Raw genomic sequence first — 26,473 nt, forward strand, 5'->3', positions numbered from 1 at the left:
TTTGAAGACTGTCCAGCGGATAGATTGGAAGTAATAGGAGTATAAAAGGAGTGCAAACGTCGTGCAAGGAGAATAACTAGAATCGTGTATTCCAAAGTCTGAATAGAGCTTCGATCTTACATACTTGTGATTACTGTATTTCACATTGTGATTTTAGAAAGAAAATTACTTGAGTGAAGAGTATACGTGATAGTGCAATCTATCATCTGAAAAGCACTGCTCTTGTAATTTCTTGGTGATTCACTAGTGAAACATAGCCAACAGGCTGCCAGCGTGGAGAGTAGACGTAGGCTTGATAAAGCCGAACCACTATAAAGATCTATGTGCAGTATTATCTATCCCTAAACTTTCATTTATTATTACTAACATTATACTGCATACATATCTGTCAAATAAGTTCGTTAAAACATCATCTTAGTCATCAGACGCAATCATCTGATGACAATTTATATACAAGTTTGTCATACGCATCCATTAGACATTGTTCATATGAGTTGTTGACCTTGACTATATTCATTTCGCAAGTTTAAATTATTCAATTTGATAAAATCACCTATTCAGCCCCCTCTAGGTGAAAGCACTAGCTGTAACATAAGGTAATATTTAAGTTAGAACTTAAAGCACAAAGGAGACCTAAACAAGATAACAAGTCTAATTACAACTTGGTGGAGTGGGGCTTTCTCATTGCCATTTCCATTACTATGTACATATCATTGGGCATTACAACAAAAGACCACATTTGGGAAGCCAAAAAGTTATATTCCCCATCATCATACATGTGGTTCTATACACACACCGCCATTAACATCTTGCCCACCGTCGTAATCCATACCAAAAAGTGACATTTACGACATAAGAAATGGCATCTCCCACTAACACCTCACTACTACCATCTCGCTACAGCTCGTCCTCCTCTGGATATCACTTTCCTCGCTTGGGTCGCTCTCTTTGCTTCCACTTCCATTCCCTCCGTCGTACATGAAATGAAGAGGTCCTAAAAGCTCACCACCAACCTTCACGCACCATGCAACAAAACGATAGGGCACTAATGGTGCCCGACCGACATCCATCCACACAACAGACACATGACGGGTGAAGAGCAAGTTCGAAGTCGAAAAGGTTATATCCTCCATATAGCTATCAAAGTATAGAGGAGATCCATAACGAGACAAAGGCGGAACGTCCATTCTAACTATTTGAAAAAAATTAAATCAACGGGAGTGAGCCTAAGCTCAACAAGAGATGAAAACAAGTTCATAAATCTATCAATCCATTATGCTCTTGATTCCTTGGACACACCTACATGAATCGCATTCAAATCAACAAATAAGAATAGCACTTCTTTGGAAAATCATATTTATCAAGCGATCATGAAAGACTTATGCCACACACAACGTATCGAATTTAATACACCCCATGTATCACATACATCATATAGAATTGCTTGTACCATATATGTTATGCATATCATATCATATCATATCATGTTTCATGTATATGTCAATTGGATCCACTCCCATCTCACGGTACAACCGGTGGCAAGCCGGCCCATGCAGTTCACTTCCGGCACACAAACCGAACTTCCATGGTACAATGACCATAGGCATCCCACTCTCCGGGGCATCTTGATTTCTAGAAAAATCAAGGCATTCTCTTCCCGGCCAACAATAATAACAACAACCATTCCCCGAGGCATTCCGGCACACAAACTGGCTTCCATGGCACAAAGACCACATGCATTCCACTCTCCGGGGCATCTTGATTTCTGGAAAAACCAAGGCATTCTCCTCCCGGCCCACAATAACAACAACAACCCTTCACCAGGGCATTCATGGTTCGTCAACCGTAGGCATCAAATAAACATTGCCCAAGCATAACTAGTACATGAAAACATGCAAACATGATACTCTTGAGTGCATAACAAGTCACAGCCATAGCATCACATTCCCTTATGCACAGTAACTTTCACAACGCATTCCAGCTTCTGGCACCTCAAATATAATCTCATTTCACCCATCATTTGACCTCCCAACAAGGCCTAACATATCACATTTGAAAGCTCAGGATGTGTACAATAAATCACCAGAAGACATCAAGTCCAAATTCCCAAGTTTTCACGTGAGAAATGGTGCATCTTCGAATTGTGCAAATCTGGGCAGTTTTGCACAGTAACAGGATTTCGTTTCAAATAAATATTAAATGGACTCCAAAAATTATAATTTTTGGATATGTTATAAAATACATCTGGATGAACATTTTTTATGAAGAAGTAAAAGTCCAAATATTTTTTTAAGAATCTTGTTTATTAGCTCAAAGTCAGACTAAAAACTGCTCATTGGAACAGAATCTTTTGTTCCAAAAAATCAGCTCCTTACCATACCCAAAACATTTCCAAAAATTCTCAAATTTTTATATGTTGTATAGAAATAAATTCTTAAGAAATTTTGTGAAGGAAACTTGTTCAAACTCGGCCCAGAAAATTTTATAAAAATCAAGAAAGCGTAGACCTCACTAAAATGCCCATTCTGGGCAGTTTTACACGGTCCGAAAATGAGGTGATCGTCCAATCCAAATCAAGTCCAAAAACTCTGAAATTAAAGTATGTGAAACTTCAAGATGTTTGGAATAACTTTTAAGAGGAAGCATTTGGAAATTCGGACCACAAAAGTCTCCGAAAAAATAACAAAACGAAGTGGTAGCAGGGATCCAAATCTGGGTTTTCCAGAACAAGAGTGAAATTGGCTCCGAGTGGGAAAACCATCAAAGTTAACCCAAGAAAACTCATTCCCAGCAACATGCAATACCCATTTCCAACTCCAAACAACAATCTTTACCCATTTAAGTCACATGCACCGCCAGATCTTACCTTGGAACTTGAACTCCAACATGCAAGCTAAGTAGAAGCTTGTACACTCACATGCACACACAATCCTTACCTGGACAGCAACATGCACACACAATCCTCACCTGGACAGCAACATGCACACCCATTTGGCAACACAAAACCAACATGTAAGACCATAAAAACAACACACAACCACAATCAAGCAAACCAAGGGCAATAAGAGATGAATAGGCTTAAGAACAAGCATCATCTCATTACCTTGGGTTGTCTAACAACAGTGACACCTTCCCTAGGGTGTTGATCATGCCCAAAACACTAGAAACAAGCTGGAATAAGGGTGGTTTGGCGGTGAGGTGCTGATGTGAAAGAGGGAAATGGAGAGAGAGAGAGAGGTGGGTGAGCAAGTGAGTGAGCTTGAGAGAAAATGAGAGAAAGAACAACGAGAGTGTGTGAGGGGGGAGGTATGGCCGAAAATGAGGGGAAAAGAAGAGAAAAATAGTTTTAATTCCCCATCATTTCCCCCCTTTGAGTGTTAAACACTCTTCCTCCATTTTGCATGCAATTTGATTGGGTGGAATGGGTGGCATGTAATGATTATCAAGCTTAAATCAATAACCCCAAAGTGGAGTATCTTGCAAGCTTCTCCCCCTTGCATGAAATCCTACTGGGCAAGGGGTGATAAGCAATCATTACTAGGTTTAAATCAAAGAAATAATTCTAAATTTGGGGGCATCTATGGCCGGCCATGCAGGGGTATTTTGGGCACAATTTTTGTGTCCCAAATGTCCAATTTAAGTGTACCTAATGTCCATTTAAGGCCTCACTTAATGTCCAATAATTATGTACCCCATTTGATCCCTAATCTTATACTTGTGGCCACATATTAAGCTCTTTAAATAGTCCAATGCATCCCAATGATTTTCTCAGCTCATAAATGTACCAAGTTCCTAATTAACGATGTCTCGACAATACCTCGATAATTAGCTAACAAATCTTGGTCATTTCTAATAGCAATTCTCATAATGCTATTACGAAATTTGGGATGTCACAATATCAATTATGTAAGTACTCGATCGATGTATACATACATAAATTCTATATTCTACCTTTATTTTATCCATTAAAATCTAATGTGTGAAGAATGTTAGAGTATTTAAATACTAAATCATGACATAGCAAAAAGTCCTAAATTCACATCTTTCCAAATGCCTATTTGCCTTCCCTATTATGCTTTTCTATGCTTTAATTTTAGGCAATAGTTCATTCTACATGTTGTTGGGAAAACATCCCTTCAGATTTTGATGGTCCCAAAATCTAAAGGGATTAACAAGTGCATATGGTTAAGTTTGAGAATACTATCAACGATCTTCTTATGTCAGGAAGGACGAGAAACTAGATTATGACCTTTAGGAGAACAAGATCCAAGTGAGTGGTGTAACACCCCGGGTCTACACTGTAATATTGTCCGCTTTGGGCCCACTGACCCTCACGGCTTTAAAACGCGTTACACGAATATAGAACCCCAAGCCTTATAAACTAGCCCAGGACTCCACTCCTAGGCAATGTGGGACAAGAGACATGCCCCCCTTGCCATCCTAGAAGCCTGCCAGAAGCCGCTCCTTGCTCAGGCCAGTATCCACCGGCCCCGGCAACCACTCCCCGCCCTCGTCGGACCGGGTCGCTACATTCTCCCCCTCTTCGGGCACAGCGTCCCCGCTGTGGCCCTACACGCGGTCGGAAGTCGGCTCACGATCGAGTTTCTTTGGTCGCGCAAATTTAAATCCCTAATTAGCCATTCCCTAACGGTTAGTATCCCATGAGTGATCAGTTCCGGACGAGATCTAACTACAAGCACGTCCATAAAATCATCCATTTCATAAATCCCAAGTGGGTCTAATTTCAGAATGTCACAAGTGGTATCTTATGGTAACTTGAAAGAACAAGTCAAGCTAGTGTTCTTGGAGGTTCTTGGTACTGATAAAAATAGAAAGATCGTTGATCTTATCATCACGTGTCATTCAGTTGGTATAGTCACTGAAGATCGTCAACCAGATCACTATAATCTACACTGGTAATAGTGTGCATTAGATCGTGATGGTGATACACTAGCTCTGATGATGGTAAGATATCCACTAGGAGATGATCATTGATAGTATAGAAAATAGCTGTTACATGAATGGACTACGTCACTGGAAAATCGGGAAAGAAATCAAAAAAGCAACTAACAGTTTTTCTACTTAAGGATAGTGCAGCAAAATCCATTTTAGGAAACCTGCAACAAAAAGATGAAGCGATTGCAAGAGCAGTCCCAATTCTATCTAAAGGTCTCCAACGACTCTCAAACAACTGGCTGAGTGTCCTTAAAGGTCTCCAACGGATAGATTGAGGACTTCAGTATATTAGGAGCAGCATATCATAAGAAGAGGTTTAGACACATCGAATACTACTTGTAAGATCTAAGTTAGAAATGGTATATGAACTTGTTTTACATTTCTCTGTGTATTGGTTTAGCACTATAATAGATTATAGTCAAGTGTAGAAATGAAGAATTTCGGGGGTCTCAAGTATTTCTTAGGGATTAAAGTAGCTAGATCAAAAAAGGGTATATTTCTTTCTCAAAGGAAATATGTGCTAGATTTATTATCTGAAGTAGGATTGTTAGACTGTAAGCTAGCTGATACTCCGATTGTTCAGAATCACAAGCTTGGAGAGTATCCAGATCAGATCCCAACTAATAAGGAGAGGTATCAAAGATTAGTGGGGAAGTTAATCTATTTATCACATACTCGTCCGAATATCACTTATGTCGTAAGCATAGTCAGTCAGTTTATGCATTCACCTATTGAAGATCATATGGATGTGGTACTTCGAATTATTCATTACTTGAAGTTTGCTTCAGGAAAAGGAACATTGTTCTCAAAGAATACTCATCTAAATATTGAGGGATAGACAAATGCAAACTAGGTAGGAAGTTTTTCTGACAAGAAGTCTACATCATGCTACTTCACCTTCGTAGCAGGCAATCTTGTCATGTGGGGGAGCGAGAAGTAGAACGTAGTAGCATTATCCACTGTTGAGGCCGAGTTCAGAGGAATGGCTAAAGTGACTTTGTGAACTTCTTTGGCTTAAGAGATTACTAATTGAGATTGGTTTTGTCCCAATTCCGAGATGAGCTTATTTTGTGATAATAAGGTAGCCATCGATATTTCTCATAATTGAATCTAGCATAATCATACTAAACATATCGAGGTAGATCGACATTTCATCAAACAAATCCTTGATGCCAACATAGTTCGATTCCCATTTGTTAAATCTGAAGACCAATTGGTGGATATACTCATGAAGGTTGTCTCTAGCAATATCTTCTACGACTCACTTGACAAGTTAGGCATTAGTGATATCTATGCACTAACTTGAGGGGGAGTGTTGGCATGAGTTGTTAATTAAGACTAATTGGAGAAATTGTAGAGCTAATTAGTTGCTAAAATTGTATTGTATAATGTTCTTATTTTGAGTATCAACCAGATTCTTAACCTAAGATAGTGCATAGCCTAGAATAGTTTTTTTTTTTTTAGTTTTTTCTCTGTACAACTATATATGTTTTTGTATTCATTCAGAAAAAAAAAATTGAGAGAAAAACATCTATGTTCATCATTTATGATCTAAACTATGATCATTCTCTCTTGCTTTCACTGAGTTCCTAGTACTATTTACACTTGATGAAAAAAAATTAAGGGAAAAAATTAAGATGAAGTTGTTTGTACTTGGTACTGGCTAGGGATTGGTTTTACGGTGGGTAAGTTCTAGACCAATCATCGACCTTATTAACTTTGGAATCGGCCAGAGGAATCGGCTTGGAACCGACCCGACCGGTTCCAAGGTCAATGTAAGAACTAGTTGAGGTTTTTTTTTTCCTTTTTTTCAGTTTTATTTTATTATATATAATATATATTATGCCAAACATGAATACAATTGTCTTTACTCAAGGATAATATGTCGAACATATTCAATTATAACAAATATTTTCTGTTTTAAAAAAAGAATAAAAAAGTTTGGGGGTAAACCAGTTCGATTTTAGGTTCTACCTTGGAAGTTGGAACTAGTCTTGCAGGTTTTGGGGTTCCTAGCAAGAACCAGTCGATTCAAGGAACAGTTAAAAACTAAAATAGTTAAAACCGATTCCCATTTTTTAGAATTGGGAATCAGATAGGACCCCTTGTGAACCAACCGAGTGAGACTAGTTCAGCTAGATTTCGAGTTAAACTGACCTGGTTGTTCGCCACTAATATTGGCCACAAGTACGATTTCAGTCAAGGTGATATTTTTTCTTTTCTATTGTTTCAAAAGGATGTCTAGGTAGAAGAGCTATCTTATGTGAGTGATATACCACTTGACAATGACGATGTGTTGTATTTGATCAATCACCATTGACTATTTGATATGGATCTTAACTTACTCGGTACCATGTATTTACACATCTTATTTTTTATTGGTCGGCTATACCATGTGTCATTGTCATGTGGTTATTCATCATATGGATTACCTTCCCATTTTGTGTTTTTTGTTTTTGTTTTTACACTTTGCATGATCTAAATCTATCACATTTCTTATCCATACAACACTTGTTTCTCTATTTGTCTGTCAATTTAAATTGCTTCGAAAATAAGTTATGATAATAATCCAAATAATGTTAAGTGAATTCATTGGCTATTTTGATCATTTGTCGCTTACAATTGAAAGCAACTATGAACAACTACTCTCCACTATCGAAATGTTTATAGTAATTATCAAACAAAAAATAAATGGGTTCGCAATTGCATTATACAGACCCAAAAATCATAATTAAAGTGTCCAATTTTCACTTGATCTAATCACTTGTTTGTTAGTGATTATCAAACAAAAAATAAATGTGTTCGTAACTGCGTTGTACAGACTAAAAATCATAATTTAAGTGTCCAATTTTCACTTGAATTAATCAAGTAAATAGAAAAGATGTGTAATGCCAAGTGGTAGCATCAAGTTAACCGTGTAGATCTCTTAGCAAGGGGTATTTTGGTCACGAGATCTCCTTGTTGGGTAGGCCTGGGCAGGCTTGGGTTGGGTTGGGCTCGAACATCCTAAGGTTTAGCCCAAGCCCGACCAAGGGAAAAAATGACCGAGCCTCCTTTCCTTTTCTATTTTAAATTTTTTCAGTTAAAAAAATACAAATATAAAATAAATGAAAAATAATTTAGGGCTTTGTGTTATTTTATTTTTTATTTTACCTATGAGTTTTATACTATTTTCTCTCCTATATTGAAATTTTGGGCTTATTTTATCCTATTAATGTCTATAAATTGTAAATATCAAAGTAAAATTATTAATAAAAAGGACAATACCAAAACATACCTCACCTTTCATCCGGTGACTACTTACATACCTCTACTTTTACCAAAAACATAGTTGAGTTTTACTTTGAAGACCACCTTGCACCTTTACATCAATTATCCTTGTGTCCCTATTTACAAAAATGCCATTTTCTTTCTAAAATGTCCATCCCCAAATCCTAATTTTTCACACCGACCCAAAACCAACTAAAACTTGGACTACCCAAACCTTGATCAATATGCTATAATGAGTATGCAAGGAGGGGTAATTTGATCTTTTCAGTGTGGAGTTTTGCTTAGAGGTTAGTGAATGGTATTTGCAAAAATAGATGTATGTAAATAACCAGTGGATTAAAAATGAGATATTTTTTTGGTACTTTTCCTTAATAAAACATTTTTAGTAATCTTTTTAATAATTATAAGGGCAGAACTAGCCAGGCCTCTGCCTAACACTAGCCCATCTGCTGATTGGGATTGTCCAGGCTTGCCCAACAAGCTTTTGAAATTAGCCACGCCCACTCGTTCATCAACTTCTGACTAATCATATCAGGTTAAAAGAGTAAGTTACTCTATACATTCTTTTTCAGATATCCATAAAATCAATGTGGAAGAGAAATGTTTTCTACTATCGTTTACCAGCATACATTCCAGACAATATAAAATTGTTTTCCTAGACGTACTTGTATAAGGAAGTACAAAAGAAGAATGGTACTCATGTAATATTCTCAATGAATCTGCGCAAAAATTACAGAGTTTGATGAATATTGTGTTGATCTTTCAAAATCTGATTTCTTTCTCTAACACATCTTACAAGACCCCATAAACAGGGTTGCTTGTTCAAAGCAAAGGATACACAGTTAGAAGAAATTCGAAAAGAATTCAAAAGCTCTCCACACCTAAAAAGAGTTTTAGATTTCGAAGAGCAAGAATCAACGTCTCTGAGCTTCAAGAATGTGATGACTTATTAGTTCCGTGTGTTCGTCAACAAATATTGGAGTTTCGTTGGAGTATCCTTTTTTCTTTTTCTACCAAAAACATATGTACCCTGATTCCTTTAAAGCAAATATCACCAGGTATGACTGTCCCCCGTCCCACACAATGAAAAATTTTGTCCTCCTGGTTCACCCTGAGAGAATGTAATGATATGAACCTAGGCCTTGAACGAGGAACACACTCAAGTCGATTCATAACCATTGTGAGTCTTTGTGGTGTCTTTTGGGTTTATGACGGGGAGGAAGATATAATTGGAAAATGATACCAAAAGATAATATTTATTCTGAATAATGAAGTACCATTTACAATATTTTAAGCGACTATTTATAGGGAGGTCACCATTTAGGAAATAATCAAATATTTAAAATCAAATAACATAATAAAGGAAATAATATTGATAAAGGGGAAAGTCTTCAAAATGCGTCCCGAAAATCTGCAAAACACGTTTGAAATATTTGAAGGCCCGAAAATCAAGGATTTTGATTTGATATGCTGTACACGTCATAATTTCACCAGGATCAAAAGTTATGATCGTTTAAAATTGACCCGTTATTTAAGGTGTGAGCGGACCGCCCGTTCTTATGATGCTCCAAAATTTCCATATAAGCATTTGTTAGTTGTTCTACGTCAGTTCAACCCTTAGGTTGATTTATATCTATTGCGGGGACCAAACCTTTGGTTGATTTATTTATATTTATTGCCCAGTCTTTGTAGGGTCTTTTGGGCTCGACCCGTTTTTTTGGGTAGGTAGGGCCAGCCAGGAACGTTTTTCCTCAATTTTTTTGGGAAAAAGAAGCCAATTGGGTCTTCTTGGTTGACAACGGAACGTGAAAATTGGACTAATTCGTCTTTGCTATCCCCGGCATTAGGGAGACCAGCTGCAAAACTTGGTTCTTGATCAATTTGTTTACCTCGCCCTCCAGAAGTTGCTTATTATCTTATTGCACTTTTGTTCTTTCCAAATTCAGAGAAAGATGATTATCGATGCACCAAGACATATTTCCTTCGCTTTCTGGATTTTATGCCTGATCCTCTTCATCCCAGGCACCCCTGTCAGTGCCCAGTCATATCTTTACACGTGGTTCTCAGGTAGGGGCAACTACACTGCTGATGACAAGTTTCAGGACAACCTCAACCGCCTCCTTTACAGGCGGCTTTACTCCCAAGGACGCACTGACCGTTTCTACCACAGGACGGCAGGTGAATATCCGGACAAAGTTTACGGTCTCTTCCTCTGCAGGTAAATCACATGCGAAAGATACCCGAATTTCAACTTTTGAGTAATATTTTTCAATTCTATCAATTATAATCTTTGGAATCGGCTCACTCGGCACTAATATTTATAATGGACCCGATATATTGGTCTTAATAGAAATCCTCTACAAAGTACGGTGATCCAATGCCAACCGAAAAATTACTATCCAGATTTGAGTGACTACTAATGCAACTTTACTATTCCTCATTAGAGGGGATGTTGCGGCCAATCTCTGTCAGTCTTGCAAATATTTTGTCACGCCCCGAACCCCTACGGGCTCGCGACATCCCCTGCTCCGGTCGAATAGTCGCGACGTCCCAGGAACGTCGCCGACCCAACCCAAACATCAGAGCCACATGAGGAAACGGCTATTAAAAATCCCGGACAAAAAGATGACGACAACAGGGTAGAACACCATAACGATCAAACAATAACAGCAACATTTCATACAATATTACTGCACCAAATATACAAACATTATTTTACAAACATATTTAGCAAACTAGCCTTCGAAATCACCGTCATCACAAAAAGATGCAATTAAACATCCACAGTCACCGGCTTAACAAAAGATCAGGGGTCAGGTTATCTTAACTTCACTATCGGTCAACCTATTCTACGCAACCCCTAAAATTCCCTAGGGAATTACTGGTCGCCCTTCTCCATTCAGCTCCTGATTCATCCGGCTCGATCCTCCGGAAGATTTCTTGGGCATCGCCTGCAACTCCACTGGGCACCAGGGGCGGCTCTTCACACTTCAAAAAGAGGAGGCGGCACTCTTGGGTCTAAGGTTGGGGGTCTGAAATTGTGGATTATACAACTATGAGACGAATCTCAATAAGTGTACAATCCCAAACTCCACGTAGGCACTCACGTATCGCCAGACGAAAACACGCATAACACACAACAATCAACCAAACTAACAACCACACACGACCATACCTGGAATTCATCATGCACATCCCTGCACGTTAGACAACAACACAGCTAATATGTCACAGAATTACATTACCGTCGCATGCGTGCCTCGATTACAATGCAAAACCTACTTGGGCACGTCCCATACCGTGCCTAGTAGTTTTTACCCCATAATCGAGCATCACACCGCGCGGTACAAACACACTCGCACACCAACTCACACCACGCGTCACTTTCTCGATCTCACTTGCCAAGTCAATTTCCGCTCATTCTCAACCTTTCCACCATACCGCGCCCGCGTAAAACGCATCAGGCCAACGGTCTTCTGACCGTGTCAGGCATCGTCACCCCGTCGGGCCGGGCATCGTCACCTCATCAGGGACGGCATCGTCCCGCGTAAACGTACACGCCTCAAGACGGAATCCTACACTCACACTTCCTTAATTACCGCGCCCGCGTAAAACGCATCAGGCCAACGGTCTTCTGACCTCGTCAGGCATCGACACCCCGTCGGGCCGGGCATCGTCACCTCGTCAGGGACGGCATCGTCCCGCGTAAACGTACACGCCTCAGGATGGATCCTTTACAACAAATCCTACATTTTCGTACCCTCGTTCCACCCAAACCACACATACACACGGCCAACCACACCCACGGTCATACACAACCTCACGCCTCACACACACTCCACGATTGCACATTCTCGTCACACGAACACCACACGACCATACACATTTAACACGCAACCCCAATATATGATCACACCACCACCACCACATCCACGTCCACACACACGCGAGGCACACGACCACACTAACACGCCACATTCAGTCCGACAATCACTCGAAAATCAGCCAATAAACACAATTCACACAACCACATACAAAACTTCCATTCAAAGCACAATCTCGCCAATCAATTGCACAATTCAGCCGCAACCATTACACAACACCTCAGCCCTAACCGAGTCCACTAAACCTCGAAATTTCATCGCCAAAACAGCCCACGACAACCAAACAACCAGCCACAAAATTCAGTCCCAAAATAACCACCTAAACTACTAAATTCGAGTCCTAAACGAGCCTAGCAATACCCGAGGTCCTAAGTGGCATTTGGGGAAAACACTTACTCTAGAAAAACAGGACAACTCGGCTGAACAGGGGCGGGGACAGCGGACCAGCAGCAGCAGTAGCGTCGCCAGCGGCCAGGCGAGCGTGCGGCTGCTCCACGGCGGGCAGGTGGTTCACGGCCGGCTGGGGGTGGCATCCTGGTCGTATGGGGCAGCGGAGGACGGCCAGGGGTGGCTCGGCGATGGCTGGGCTGATCGAAACAGGAAAACAGGGAGAGAGAGAGACGGACGGTGATGATGCTTGGCCGGAAAAGAGGAGGAGCGGTGGCGGGCGGCTGGGCTGGGCAGCGACCGGCGACGGCGAGCTAGTGGCCGGCCAAGGGGGAGCTCACGCACGGGGGAGGGAGAGAGAGACCGATCGGTGGGGAGGGGGGGTGAGGAGAGAGAAGGTGAGAGAGAAAATGAGAGAGAAAGAGAGAGAAAAACTAATTTTATAATCTAACCCCAATAATTGCACACTGGAAATTACCAAAATACCCTTCTCACTACCCTCCGATCTAACGGCCACAATTCAATCTCATCTAAAATCTGACGGCCCACGATCGTTCTTGCCCAAAAAGTCAAAGGGCATTCTTGTAATTATCCAAAAAGGTGAGGGGCATTATTGTCCTCCATAATTTCGGCCATACAGGATATTTCTCAGTGCCCCAACTTAATCCAGTCCTAAAAATTCGTTCGCGGTCCCATGGACAAAACGGTCATTTTTCCGGTCCCGGACCGAAATTCAATTTTTACAGAAATGGGTGGCCCCAAGGTTGGCCACGCCAAAAACGTCATCGGCCGCTCAAAATTATCACTTTCAAAATTCTCGATTCCCGGGCCCGAATTCCAAGAAATGACTAAAATCGAACAATCGCAACTTTAGCTTATCTCTGGCTAACGGGTGGCTCATTGGAATTATGCGCTCTCGACCCGTAACCGGCACTAAGTCCAATCACGTTTAAGTTTACTCGTACCAAGGCGATCTCGATTGTCATGTAATTGTGAAGGTCTGTCGCTAGTTCCCTTCGGACACGATCAATCAATTAGATCGGTCTCGGTTGGCTCAAAATATTCCCTCATCAATCCTTATGGTCGAAGGTCGAATCAAGGTCGAGTTCTTTGGTCATGCGAACTCAGTCCCGTAATGGCCTTACCCCTAAGGTTAGCATCCCGTGAATGCGCATTTCCGGATGAGATCTCACTAAAAGTGCATTGGCCAAAATATTCATTTCTTAAATCCCGGGAAAAAGATCGAAAATTCAGACTGTTACACATTTAGCTATCAGCAACATCTTAGAAAGATGTCCAGGACAGAAAGAGGCGATTATATAGTACGACGAGTGTCTCTTGCGCTACTCTAACAGATCGTTCTTCTCTATCATGTAGTCAACACCGCCACTCATTGTGTTCAACACTATGAACGTATCAGATCCCAACAAGTTCCTCCAGATTGTGGTGGAAACTTTCAGGAACGTGACGGACTCGGCTATCTACTCAAAAAACTTATATGTGACCACAAAAGTTAATGTTTCAAGTTCAGTGACCATGTATGAGCTTGCACAGTGCATCCCCGATTTATCAAAGTTAGATTGTAAGAGTTGCTTGGATTCTGCCATCCATAGTTTACCTGCCTCAATAGATGGAAAGCAAGGTGGGAGAGTTCTTCAGCCGAGTTGTAATGTGCGGTACGAACTGTATTCTTTTTATGGGGAACCTAGAGGGCAAGCACCAGCACCATCTGCAACTAACAAAACCAGCACTGAGTCCGGCATTAAAGGTATAAATTATATAATACTCGAAATGTGCATTCAATTTGTCATGGTATGCATATAATGGTATCATTGCATTGCTTCTCATTCTCAATATTTAAGCTGTTTTGTGTATCGTAATGCACTTGACTTGCATTTATGATCTAAAATATGATCATTGTCTCTTGCTTCACTGAGTTCCTGGTACTATTTACACTTGGTGAAAAAAAAAATCTGCAGATTTATGGTATGATTAGATGCAAGGAATTACTTTGTCTTGACAGGGGTCAAACGAAGAAAAGCTCCATGGATTGCCATAATTAGCTCAGCAATAGGATCGTGTTTATTAATAGTCATCGTGGGTTCGCTCGTTCTTTTAAAGAGGACAAAGAGATTTAAGTAACGTATAAATTAATTCATCTTGCTTGCCATTGGAATGATCATCTTCTAGACTTTACCTTATGAGAGTATGCTCTTGGGCTCTCAGAGAAGGAAAATAGCCGAGAGTTTCAGTTACTTCATTTGAGACAACAAGTTGGAGAAGAGTTTTCAAATGAAAACTATCAAGGAGAAACACCGGTGGATTCTCATGAATTATCTCTGATACGATTAGACATTATAAGGGCGGCCACCGCAAACTTCTCCGACAAGTGCAAACTTGGGGAAGGTGGGTTTGTCCCTGTGTACAAGGTAAGCATTTTAGTGACTCAACACCTATTTATGTGGAAACTAGGAAAATTTTCTAATGGTAGCAAATTGGCAAAGTCATTATCCGTGACATGAAATGAATCGAATCTGGCTATCAATAGCAATCCACAACCAGGGATTTCACACTAACTTTATGATGTTTCAAGGCAAATTGGCGGATGGAAAAGAAATTGCAGTTAAGAGGCTTTCAAGAACCTTAGGCCAAGGACTTATCGAGCTGAAGAACGAAGTCATCTTGATTGCCAGACTACAACACAGGAACCTCATCCGTTTATGGGGATGCTACTTGGAAGAACATGAAAAACTCTTGATATATGAATACATGCCCAACAAAAGCCTAGATGTCTTTCTTTTTGGTTTGAGCTTTAGCAGACGCAATGAATTTTTTAGTTTTATAAAGTTGAGTTTCATCCGAGTCTCTCATCATCGACAAATTCAAATATGGGGAAATCTCTAGATTGGAAGATGCGCATGAACATCACCTGTGGAATAGCTCGGGGACTTCTATACATGGAAATAATGGCATTGTGTCTGCCATTTCTAAATCCTTGATTTGCGCAATCGTCAATCAGTAAGTGCAAGGTTAAAAGTGTGACATTCTGAATTTCGACCCACTTTCGGGATTTATGAAATGATATTATCATCAATGCACTTTATGTTATATCTCACTCGGAATTGGCCATTCTTGAGAATACTAACCGTTAGGGAATGGCTAGTTAGGATTTCGGTACGCACGACCCAAGAACTCGAACCTGGATTGACACTTCGACCATAAGGATTGACGAGGGGATATTTTGAGCCATTATAGGCTGATCCAAGAATGATTATGGAACAATTTAACAATGTTATACAATTGAGTCACGGGTGATTCCGTTTAATCGTTGTATGCATTCCGAACGTTCCAAAATCAATTTCTAACGATTGTGTCTATCGGAACTAATGATTGACCCTCGTAATTACATGACAACCGAAGTCACCATGGCTCGAGTAAACTTAAACGTGAATTGATATCAAATCAACCACGGGTCGACACGCGTAAACCCTAAAAGCCGCCCGTTAGTTTGAAATACACGAAAGTCGCGTTTGATCGATTTTGGCCACGAATTGGAATCCGAACTTGGGTATCGAACTTTTAAGGATATCAAAATTATTATATTGGACAACGCCGCGTTAAGCTCGCTTTATTATCGATTTGCTCAGAAATTCGCGAAAAAGGGAAATTTGGCTCATAAATTGGAAAAGACGATTTTACCCTTATGTATTCTAGAGTTTATTTGTTGAGTGAAAGTACATAATGGTCTTTTTACCCTAGTGACCAAAATTCCCTCTCTTGGACAGCTTTGCCCTTGCTTCTTTTTGGTTATTTACAAAAATGCCCTTCTAGAAGCCTTTTGTCAAGATGCATTCCTAGCCTTTGGATTTTGCTTGGGCACCAAGGACTCATCCTAGCCCTCCATTTTGAGAGATATGTTCAGCCCTCTCTCTCTCTCTCTCCTCACTTTTCCTTGCTCTCTCTCTTCATTTTTCTCTCTCTCTCCCTCCCCCTTGGCCGAGACTCACTCACCACCGCCGTCCACCACCCTTGCACCTCACGCCACCACCCCTGGACCGCCTTGAACCACCGTGAGCCAGCCCCAAGCTGCCGATCACGCCCGGATCAGCCGTCGTTCGTCGGATCGCCGTTTGGCCGCCGCCGTTCGCCAGAAATTCCAGATCTGGCTGTGACTTTTTCTAGGGATAATCGTAACTTTGGGCTTAGTTTCTAGCTTAGATTAGTGGTAAGTAACTCTCTAAACCTTGATTAGGTTAGTAGGTTACCAATGGATAATGTTTAGGGGTTGTTAGGGTAATTTAGGGGTTATTTTAGGGGTTAATTTAGGGGTTATGGTAGATGCTGAATTGAGGATTTGTTGGTGGCTGGATTTGATGATTATATGGCTGATTTGAATGTTAAGATAGCTGGATTATATGACTTGAGCTTGAGCATATGTTTAATGTTGCTAATTGTGCTTAATTTGGCTAATTATGATTGTTTAGTGGTTGTTTTAATTAAATTCGTGGGTTAGTCTTGTGGCTGCAATAATCATGTGGTAGTGGCTGAATTGGATGATTTGGACATTGATCATATGGCCCTCATTGATTCTAGATTGGTTAATGTTAATTTTAGGGCTTAATTAACATGATTATGTGCTAATTTTGATCATACGGTTTCGATTAAATTAGGATGTGATATAAGTTAATTATATGGCTTATTAGAGATTTGAAGTTGATCGTGTGACTTTGATTGACAATCGCATGGCTAATTAGCCGATTATGTGCCGATTAAAGGTTTAATGACGATCGTGTGGTGGATTAGTTGTTTAATGCCGATCGCATGGTTAAAGTGTTTAATCGTATGGTTAATTTGTTTAATCATGGCTGAGTAGTTGACTATGGCTTGATCGTGTGGTTGGAATGATGATTTCGTGGCCTAGAACGAAGATCGTATGGTTGAAATTGATGTTTAAAAGAAAACGAGTGCGATTCATGGCATATTTATTCGTAGTAAATTGCACGTCATAAACACTTGCATTGCCTAATTAAAATTGGCAATGCGTGGTTGTTTACATGTGTGGCCATGATGAGTTCCGTCTAAAACGAGTTCTAGACGATGCCCGGCGGAAGTTCGGATGCTGTCTGGTATCCGACTTGTCGGGGGGGTTCGATCCCAGACATTACCGATCGCGGTGGAGGCCGGATCGATGCTCCTAAATGGAATGCCGTCTGGTACCCGACTTGTCGAGGGGGGGTTCGATCCCGGTCGTTGCCACGCCCAAAGTAGTGGGGTGATGCCTGGCTATGCCGGAAGACCGGCGGGAGTTCGGTGTGACCTATGGTGGGTCGTTAATAATCTGGACAACTTCGAGTGTTATGTGCATATGGCATGCTTTGCGCTTGATTATGGGATAAAATCGTGAGGCACGACATGGGACGGGCCGAAGTGATTTCATCTTATAATCGAGACTCGTGTGAATGATTGAGTATGTCTGGATTATTATTATTGTTGTTATGCATATTGACAGTAAGCCATGGTTGTGATGCAATTCGAGACTTTGCATAGTATGTGGTACCATTGTTCGTTTGATAGGAACTTACCCTATTGGTTAGAATTGCATGATTAGGGTGCTGGAGGTACGTATTGCCCTAGTCGAGACTTAGGCAATTTACTTATTCAGATTTTATCTCATTCCCCGTTGTTAAACATTTCAGTCCCTCGACCTTGATTATGACTGAGCCTCCACTACGTTTCGGGGTACCAACGGAAACGGAGCATTGGGTGACTAAGTACCCAGTTGGTGAGGATGGAGCACCGCCAGAATGCCGTGGAGGTTTTTGATAGGGTTAGAAATCCCTATCTTTTTGGAGCTCCTCTTTTGAATAGAGTAGTGGAGCAGATCGACCACCCTATCCCTTTTTGAGTATGCGTGGTCTGAGTTTGTAGCTTTTAGGAAGGCTTGTATATGTTATCACTATATGTGACGTTAAGTTTATAAAATGGTTTGTTGATTTGTTTAAATTGTCTCTTTCTATTATCCCGTTTGGATGTTTGTTAAATGGAGTGTTTGTTTGGTTTCCGCGTATATTCTCTTATTCGATGGTAACTGTTGACACCTAATTTTTAGCTCATTTTTCAAATTTTTCAAAAATCTCAAAAATAGGATTAGGAACCTTGGCCAAGCCTAGAAACCTAGTTGTAAACCAAAAATAATTTTTTTAGAATTTTCCTGAATTTTTCCTTAATTTCTTTTAATCAAAACAAAGAAGAAAATCAAGAAAAATAGTAAATGGAATCCAAAAATTCCATAAAAATAGTCATTAGTCTTATTTTAAATCCAATTTCATAAATACATTGTTAATTTTAGAAAATATCAATCGGGTATATGTTTTTCCCAAAGTTGGGCAAAATTAAACCCGAATTGAACCAAAAATGAAATTAAAATTTTTCTAGTCATTTTTAAGTCATAGTGTCTTCACAAAAAATGATTCTGGGACATTTAATTGCATAATGGTCGGTCCAGTTGCACAATTTGACATAAAAAAAAAATTCCCGAAATTTGATTGAAAATTAAGAATTTTGAACCCAAATTGGGAATCGTGCCCAATATGAAATTGTCGAAATGTGAGACTATCATTTCTAGGGTTAATGAGATGTGGGTAATTCAAATTTGGCTTCAATTTTTCCTAATCAGGTCATTAGGACATCAAATTGAGCAAAACCCTATTAACCCAAGTACAAAAATGAGAAAATCTTGGGCTCAATTACAATAAAAATTGGGGAAAATTATATATTTGGGTTTGAAATATGATGGGGAATTCAATTTTGGCGTTTAATTTGAAAAAAATCGGTTGAAATTGAGTCCAATTTGTGTATTTACTCAAAACCGGGTCTTCCGGGTCGGTCGGGTCAACCCGACCCGACCCGACCCGGGTAAGTTGTCTTCTTCGCCCGACTCAGCCCGAAGCACAATAAACCCAGAAAACCGAATTAAACCCGCCACTTCATCGATCATTTCCAGTTATTTTGGCACGTTTTAATCGATTGTTCCAGCTGTAAAATGTCCGACTGGCACCAGTTAACCACTCCAACCGAGTAGAATTCGGTTCCAACAAGTTTTGAGCTGGAAATTAATCAACAAAAAAACGAAAAAAACTGATGGAAGAAGAGGAGAACGTGTTCGACGAAATGACAGAGAGAGATTAGAGAGAGAAAGAGCGAGAAAGAGAGAGAGAGACTTCGAGAGACGTGTAGAGGATTCGAGGACCGAGTGATCGGCGTTTTCTCTGACGAGAAAACGCCTACAAATCGGCTCCGATCATGATCCTCCACGACCGGCGAACCAGTGAAGAAACCATTCACGAAGGCCTGAAACCGAACCTCGTCCAGAGCATCCAGAGCACCTCCGGAAAATCCAAGACCATCAGATCGAATCCGAAGTGTTGAGTAACACTTCTACAGTCGCAGATCTACTCGGAGAAGGAGTTTGATCCACTTTTGAGACAGGTAAACTTCGGTTCTCACCATTGTTTACCAGAATTTCCAGATTATAACGAGGATATAATCTTGCAAATCCATTGAGTTTTGTTGCGATTTTGAGCTTATTGATGCATAAAACTTGCTTCTGATCACTTGTTCCATATCTTGATTGCATTTTGGCCATAAAAACCGCATGAAACCCTCTCGGCCACCATTGCCGAACTTCGCCGGAGCTCGCGAGGTTCTCGTCGGAGCATCCCGTGGCCATAGGCCGTTCAAGTTAGCTTCTCTAAACTTTGTTTGTTGATTTTCTAGTCTTTAGGCTCGTGTTAGACGGCTAGGGCGGATTGAATGTTAGCTCATAGGTTTTCTGAAGCTAGTTTAGAATCCAGTTTAAGTTAGCGTTTTTTAGCTCGGTTTTCGCCGGCCGAAGGAGGTTCGGCGGTGTTCTTACTAGGCTAGGTTGAAAGCTGGTAGTATGAGGTTTGTATAGAACCAAAAATCGGCTCCGAAACACCACCGGAAGGTCGCCGGATCTCGATCCAAAGTCACGGCCTTCAACACTTTAGTCTTAGAATCATGCACACTAGGTGCTCGATGAAATGCCACAAAGGAAAAGCCTTCAAACGGCGTCGTTTTGGCGTGCCGTGCTCGCCGGAGGAGGTGATCGGTGCCGGTGCCGGAGCCAACCGGTTCGGTCTCGGCCGAACCGGTCTGAACCGGTCCGGTCCGGTTCAATTTTCCGGCGGGAAATAAAAAATTCAAATAAAAATCAAAAAATCAAATAAAAATTAGGAAAATCAGAAAAATTCTAAAAAAAATAAAAAAAATTAGAAAAAATCATAAAAAAATTAATTTTTTTAGAAAATTAGAAATTTCGGGAAATTTAGAGAAATTCATAAAAATTCCAAAAATTCTTAGAAAATTCATAAAAAATTCAAAAAATTAAAAAAAAAATCATAAAAAATAGAAAATTCGAAAATTCATAAAAAAATTTCAAATTTCAGAAAATTCAAAAATTTTGCAGAAAAATAAAAAATTCAGTTTCTCGATTAACGAAATTAGGATTAAACATTTTCCGAAAAAAAAATCGAAAATTCCAAAAATTCACAGAATGGCCCAAGATCATTGTGGCCAACTTCAGGAAGTGAAATTTGAATTTTCGAAAGTGCCTAAATGGCATTTCTAGGAAAAACCCCTAAAAAATCCTAAACCCAAAAATGCACCAACAAATAAATAAGCCTCTAGGGCTTCATTAGGGTTGGGCGTTTTGCTTGATTTTCATTTTTAGTGGCCAAATTAGGGTTGTTATGATTGATTTGCCATTGATTGCGCATTTAATTCTTAGGTGCTTAATTGTTTGTTCATGATTAGATTAGTGAATTGACCTTAGGAATCCGTGTGATTCGTTAGACATGCCATATCGTTTTTAGGTACTGAAAGGGCGTTAATGGTCTCAATTTGGGATCGTTAACGTAACCAAGTCCTTTATCCAGAATCTCTAGTTCGTAGAATAGTGATATTTCTCTCGTACCTCGATTAGGTTTCTAGTCAACCTACCATAAATGACTAGTGGCGACTCCGAGTTTAAATTTAGATCAAATAAACCCCGCTGTCACGTAAGGTATGGTCTGGGAGAGACCCGTGTAGAAAAATACCTCTATCTAGCATGCGAGAGCGTGGCGCGACAATAACGGGTCGGCGACGAATCCTGGGAGTCGCATTCTTAACGACCGCGGCGGGATGTTACGTGTTCGTAGGGTACGGAGCGTGACATCCCCGTTTAAGTGGTATCAAAGCAAGGTTAGCTTGATCCATGTTTGGTCGATACCTGAAATGATAAGGAGCGATGACTTTGGGGTAGCTAGTTAGAGAGACTTGCCTTGATCACAAGTTTGTGACGCTTTGTATGTGCTTTGAGAATATGTGCTTGTGATTCATAGGCTTGAATTTGCATCATACGGTTATCTGCTTATGAGTGCTGAGTGGTTTAGTGCTATTACTAACGTTGCAGGCGCTCCAAGGTAAGATCTAGAACCTTGCTAAGTGTGTACTTATGATGCTTGTTTGGGGTGATTGCTTGCTTACAACTGCTTGCTGTGGTTCGTTGCCTAGAACTATTTAAGCCGAGTAGTTGGTTTAAGTCTTTAATTCCATGGTGGAATTATAGCAGACTTAGGTGTTTGGAGTGATTTCTATGAGGATGAACACCCAGGGTAGAGGAACCGGAGGTGCATCGAGTTCGCGAGCCAGAACGGCAGAGGATCTTAGAGTTGATGGAGTTTTAAGGGCTCTAGAGGAGATTGGACAGTTGATAGGCTTGCAGACTCAAGAACGAACTGCTGCTGTTGAGGCTGCTGCCGTCGCCGCTCAAAATAATCCGGGGAATGGAAATGGAAATGAGAATCGCCAGATACACAAGTTGGTAGAGCAGTTCTTGAAACTTAAGCCATCAAAGTTCGATGGTAAAAGTGATCCCGAGGCTGCCACTCGATGGATTAAGGAATTGGAAAAGGTCTTTGCACTTCTGGGGTGCACGGAGGAGGAAAAGGTGACTTTAGCTGTGTATCAATTTCAAGATAATGCTAATGATTGGTGGAAGGCCACCCGAGAAAGAATTTTCCCAGTGGGCATGGTGCTGAATTGGACCGGCTTCGTCGATACCTTTAATGGGAAGTATTTTTCTGAGAGTGCTCAAGAACAGAAGATGACAGAATTCTTATGGCTTCGCCAGAATCAGATGACTGTGGATCAGTATGAGGCGGAATTTGCTAGGTTATCGAAGTTTGCACCGAGGATGGTCGAGAATCCTTTGGATAAGGCAAGAAGATTCCGAGATGGTTTAAAGCCGGAACTTCGCAGCCGATTGATACCCCTGAACCTTAGGGATTACAATGAGCTCTATGAGCGGGCTTAGATGATTGAGAGAGATATGACCAAGAGGAATGCCGCATCTGGATCGCGGTTTATACCGGCTAGGGATAATCGTAACTTTGGAAAGAAACCTATGAATGATAATAGGCGGTTTGTCCCTCCGGTCAGAAAGAATATCGTAAAGCCGACCTACTATTCTGGAACTCCATGTCGATTTTGCGGGAGAAGGCATGGGAATGGCCCTTGCCCTGGCAGGAATGGAACTTGCTTTGGATGTGGCCAGCACGGTCACCAAGTGAAGGTTGCCCGAATCGACAAGTTAGGTCGTCATTTTGGCCGCAACAACCTCTGATGGGGAATCAGGCTGGAACCGCTCCGCAGAATAATCAGAACCGACCCCCAGCACAAGGAAGAATCTATGCTATGGCTCGCAAAGAGGCGGAGGATGCGCCTGGCGTGGTCACAGGTACGGTCTCTTTATGTGATCATGCTGCTTATACCTTGTTTGATCCGGGAGCATCGCATTCATTTGTATCAGAGCAATTTGTTAGAATGACTAGGATTGAACCAAAACCGTTAGAAGTAATGTTGCATGTTACCACCCCTCTAAAGGATAAAGTGCTAATCTCAGTAGGATGTTCGAACTGTAAGATAGTCATTGGTGGTAGAAAGGAATTAATTGATTTGGTTGTATTGACTATGTTTGATTTTGACGTCATTATTGGTATGGATTGGCTAGTAAAACAAAGGGCTATGATGGACAAAGTAGTAGGGTGATCCAATTTAATCCTGTTGGTCATCCTCGATATGAGTTTATGGGAAACCGAGGAGGAACCTCGATCCCTTGGATTTTGTCGCTTGAGGTGACTAAGCTGTTGGATGAAGGATGTCAAGGTTACCTAGTGACTATATTTGACTCATTGGCTGAGGAGCCAAGGTTAGAGAACATAGCCGAGGTGTGTAACTTTCCCGATATCTTTCCTAAGGAATTGCTGGGATTGCCACATGAAAGGGAAGTGGAGTTTGTAATTGAGTTGGCCCCTGGGACGGAGCCAATCTCTAGAGCGCCCTACAGAATGGCCTTATCAGAATTGAAAGAGTTGAAAGTTCAGATGCAAGAGCTGCTAGACAAGGGATTCATTCGTCCAAGTGCGTCACCGTTGGGAGCACCAGTGTTGTTCGTCAGAAAGAAAGATGGTTCGTTGCGTTTGTGCATCGACTATTGGCAGTTGAACCAAGTGACCATCAAGAACAAGTATCCATTATCAAGAATAGATGACTTGTTCGATCAACTGCAAGGGGCTTCGGTATTTTCCAAGATAGACTTAAGAACGGGCTACCATCAGTTAAGGATTAAAAAGGAGGATATACCGAAAATGGCATTTCGTACAAGATATGGACATTACGAGTTTACGGTTATGCCGTTCGGATTGACTAATGCCCCAGCTGCTTTTATGGATTTGATGAATCGGGTATTCAAGGAATTCTTGGATTTATTCATTATAGTATTTATCGACGACATATTGATATACTCGAAAAGTCCCGAGGAGCATAAGCAACATTTAAGAATGGTTCTACGGACCTTGAGGGAACACGCACTCTACGCCAAGTTTAGTAAGTGTGAGTTCTGGCTGAATCGAGTAGCGTTTCTTGGACATGTGATCTCTGGGGATGGCATCTCAGTGGATCCAACTAAGATTGAGGCGGTTACAAATTGGCCGAGACCTACGATAGTGACAGAAGTTCAGAGTTTCCTAGGACTAGCTGGCTATTATAGAAGATTCGTGGAAAGGTTCTCCGCGATAGCTACTCCTTTGACTCACTTACTAAAGAAGGAAACAAAGTTTGAATGGACGGATAAGTGCGAGAGAAGTTTCCAAGAGCTTAAGCATAAGCTGACTACCGCACCAGTATTGATAATACCCTCAGGTCCTAGAGGATACGAGATTTACAGTGATGCATCGCTGAAGGGATTAGGATGTGTTTTAATGCAGCATGGAAGAGTTGTTGCATACGCATCGCGACAGTTGAGACCTCACGAGATGAACTACCCGACGCATGATTTGGAACTTGCGGCCATCATCTTTGCACTTAAAATTTGGAGGCATTATTTATGTGGAGAAAAGTTTCAAATCTACACGGATCATCAGAGTTTGAAATATTTATTTTCTCAAAAAGAATTGAATATGAGACAACGCCGATGGATGGAACTTCTAAACGATTATGACTACGACATCTTATACCACCCGGGAAAGGCTAACAAAGTACCGGATGCACTTAGTCGGAAATCGAGCATCGCACAATTGATGATTAAAGAGTGGACTTTACTCGAAGGAGTACGAGATTCTGAATTTAAGTTTGAAGTAGGTCACCTCTCAAGCTTGTTAGCCGCTTTAAGGATTGAACCAGAGATTCAGGCTAAAATTAAGGCATTACAATCTACGGACCCTGACATTCAAAAGATTCTACAATTGGATATAACCAAGAGAAAATCGGACTTTCAAGTATCCGAGGACGGGATCTTAAAGTTTCGTGGACGATTATGTGTACCCAATGACGCAGAGCTTAAGGAGGAAATCTTGGTAGAAGCTAATCGTAGTAATTACAGTATTCATCCGGGTAGCACAAAAATGTATCAGAACTTACGTCAGTATTACTGGTGGAACGGAATGAAAGTAGATGTAGCCAAGCACGTGGCAAAGTGCTTGACGTGCCAGCAAGTGAAGGCATAGCATTGTAAGCCTGGTGGATTGTTAAGACCGTTGGAAATTCCAGAGTGGAAATGGGAGCATGTTACCATGGACTTCGTTATGGGTCTACCAAGGAGCCAGAGAGGTCACGATTCAATTTGGGTTGTAGTCGACAGGTTGACTAAATCAGCGCATTTTCTGGTAGTGCGAAAGGATTTCGCAATGGATAAGTACGCTGAACTGTATAGGCGCCAAATAGTCGGTCTTCATGGAGTACTAGTAACTATCACGTCGGACAGATACCCTAAGCTTACAGCAACCTTTTGGAAAAGTCTTCAGACGGCTATGGGGACGAAGTTACAGTATAGTACGGCCTATCATCCGCAAACAGATGGTCAGTCTGAAAGGATGATTTAGACACTCGAGGACATGTTACGAGCTTGTGTGATAGATTTTAAAGGTGGATGGGAAGAACAGTTACATTTAGTTGAGTTCGCCTACAATAACAGTTATCAGCAAAGCATCAGAATGGCACCATTTGAAGCGTTGTATGGCAGAGCGTGCAGGACACCAGTTTGTTGGGATGAAGTTGGTGAAAGGAGTATTACGGGTCCAGAATTGGTAGAACAGTCAGTCGAGGCAGTTAAGGTCATTCGAGAAAGACTGAAAACTGCTCAAAGTCGTCAGAAAAGTTATGCAGATAAACGGCGTAGACCGTTGGAGTTTCAAGAAGGAGATCATGTTTTCCTCAAGGTATCACCAATGCGAGGAACATCTCGGTTTGGTAAGAAAGGGAAGTTAAGCCCGAGGTATGTAGGCCCGTTTGAGATATTGGAAAGAATTGGAATTTTAGCCTATCGACTTGCTTTGCCGCCGAATTTATCTCAGATTCATAATGTATTCCACGTGTCCATGCCAAGGAAGTATGAACCAGATCCGACCCACGTGCTG

At 41.0% G+C, this 26,473-nt stretch overlaps 1 protein-coding gene and 1 pseudogene across 1 annotated transcript; both read left to right on the forward strand.

The window, feature by feature from the left end:
- Positions 1-5,386: 5,386 nt before the first annotated feature.
- On the forward strand, positions 5,387-15,280 carry LOC115693359 (cysteine-rich receptor-like protein kinase 10; annotated as a pseudogene).
- A 6,881-nt stretch (positions 15,281-22,161) lies between these two features.
- On the forward strand, positions 22,162-22,875 carry LOC115665748 (uncharacterized). The gene has a single exon (XM_030587588.1). The coding sequence runs from the start codon at positions 22,162-22,164 to the stop codon at positions 22,873-22,875; it is 714 nt and encodes a 237-aa protein (XP_030443448.1).
- Positions 22,876-26,473: the final 3,598 nt, after the last annotated feature.

The sequence above is a fragment of the Syzygium oleosum genome, unplaced genomic scaffold, assembly GCF_021117445.2.
Source record: "Syzygium oleosum isolate NSW1041296 unplaced genomic scaffold, Sole_v2.1 Sole_v2.24, whole genome shotgun sequence".
In the NCBI taxonomy this organism is placed as follows: domain Eukaryota; kingdom Viridiplantae; phylum Streptophyta; class Magnoliopsida; order Myrtales; family Myrtaceae; genus Syzygium; species Syzygium oleosum.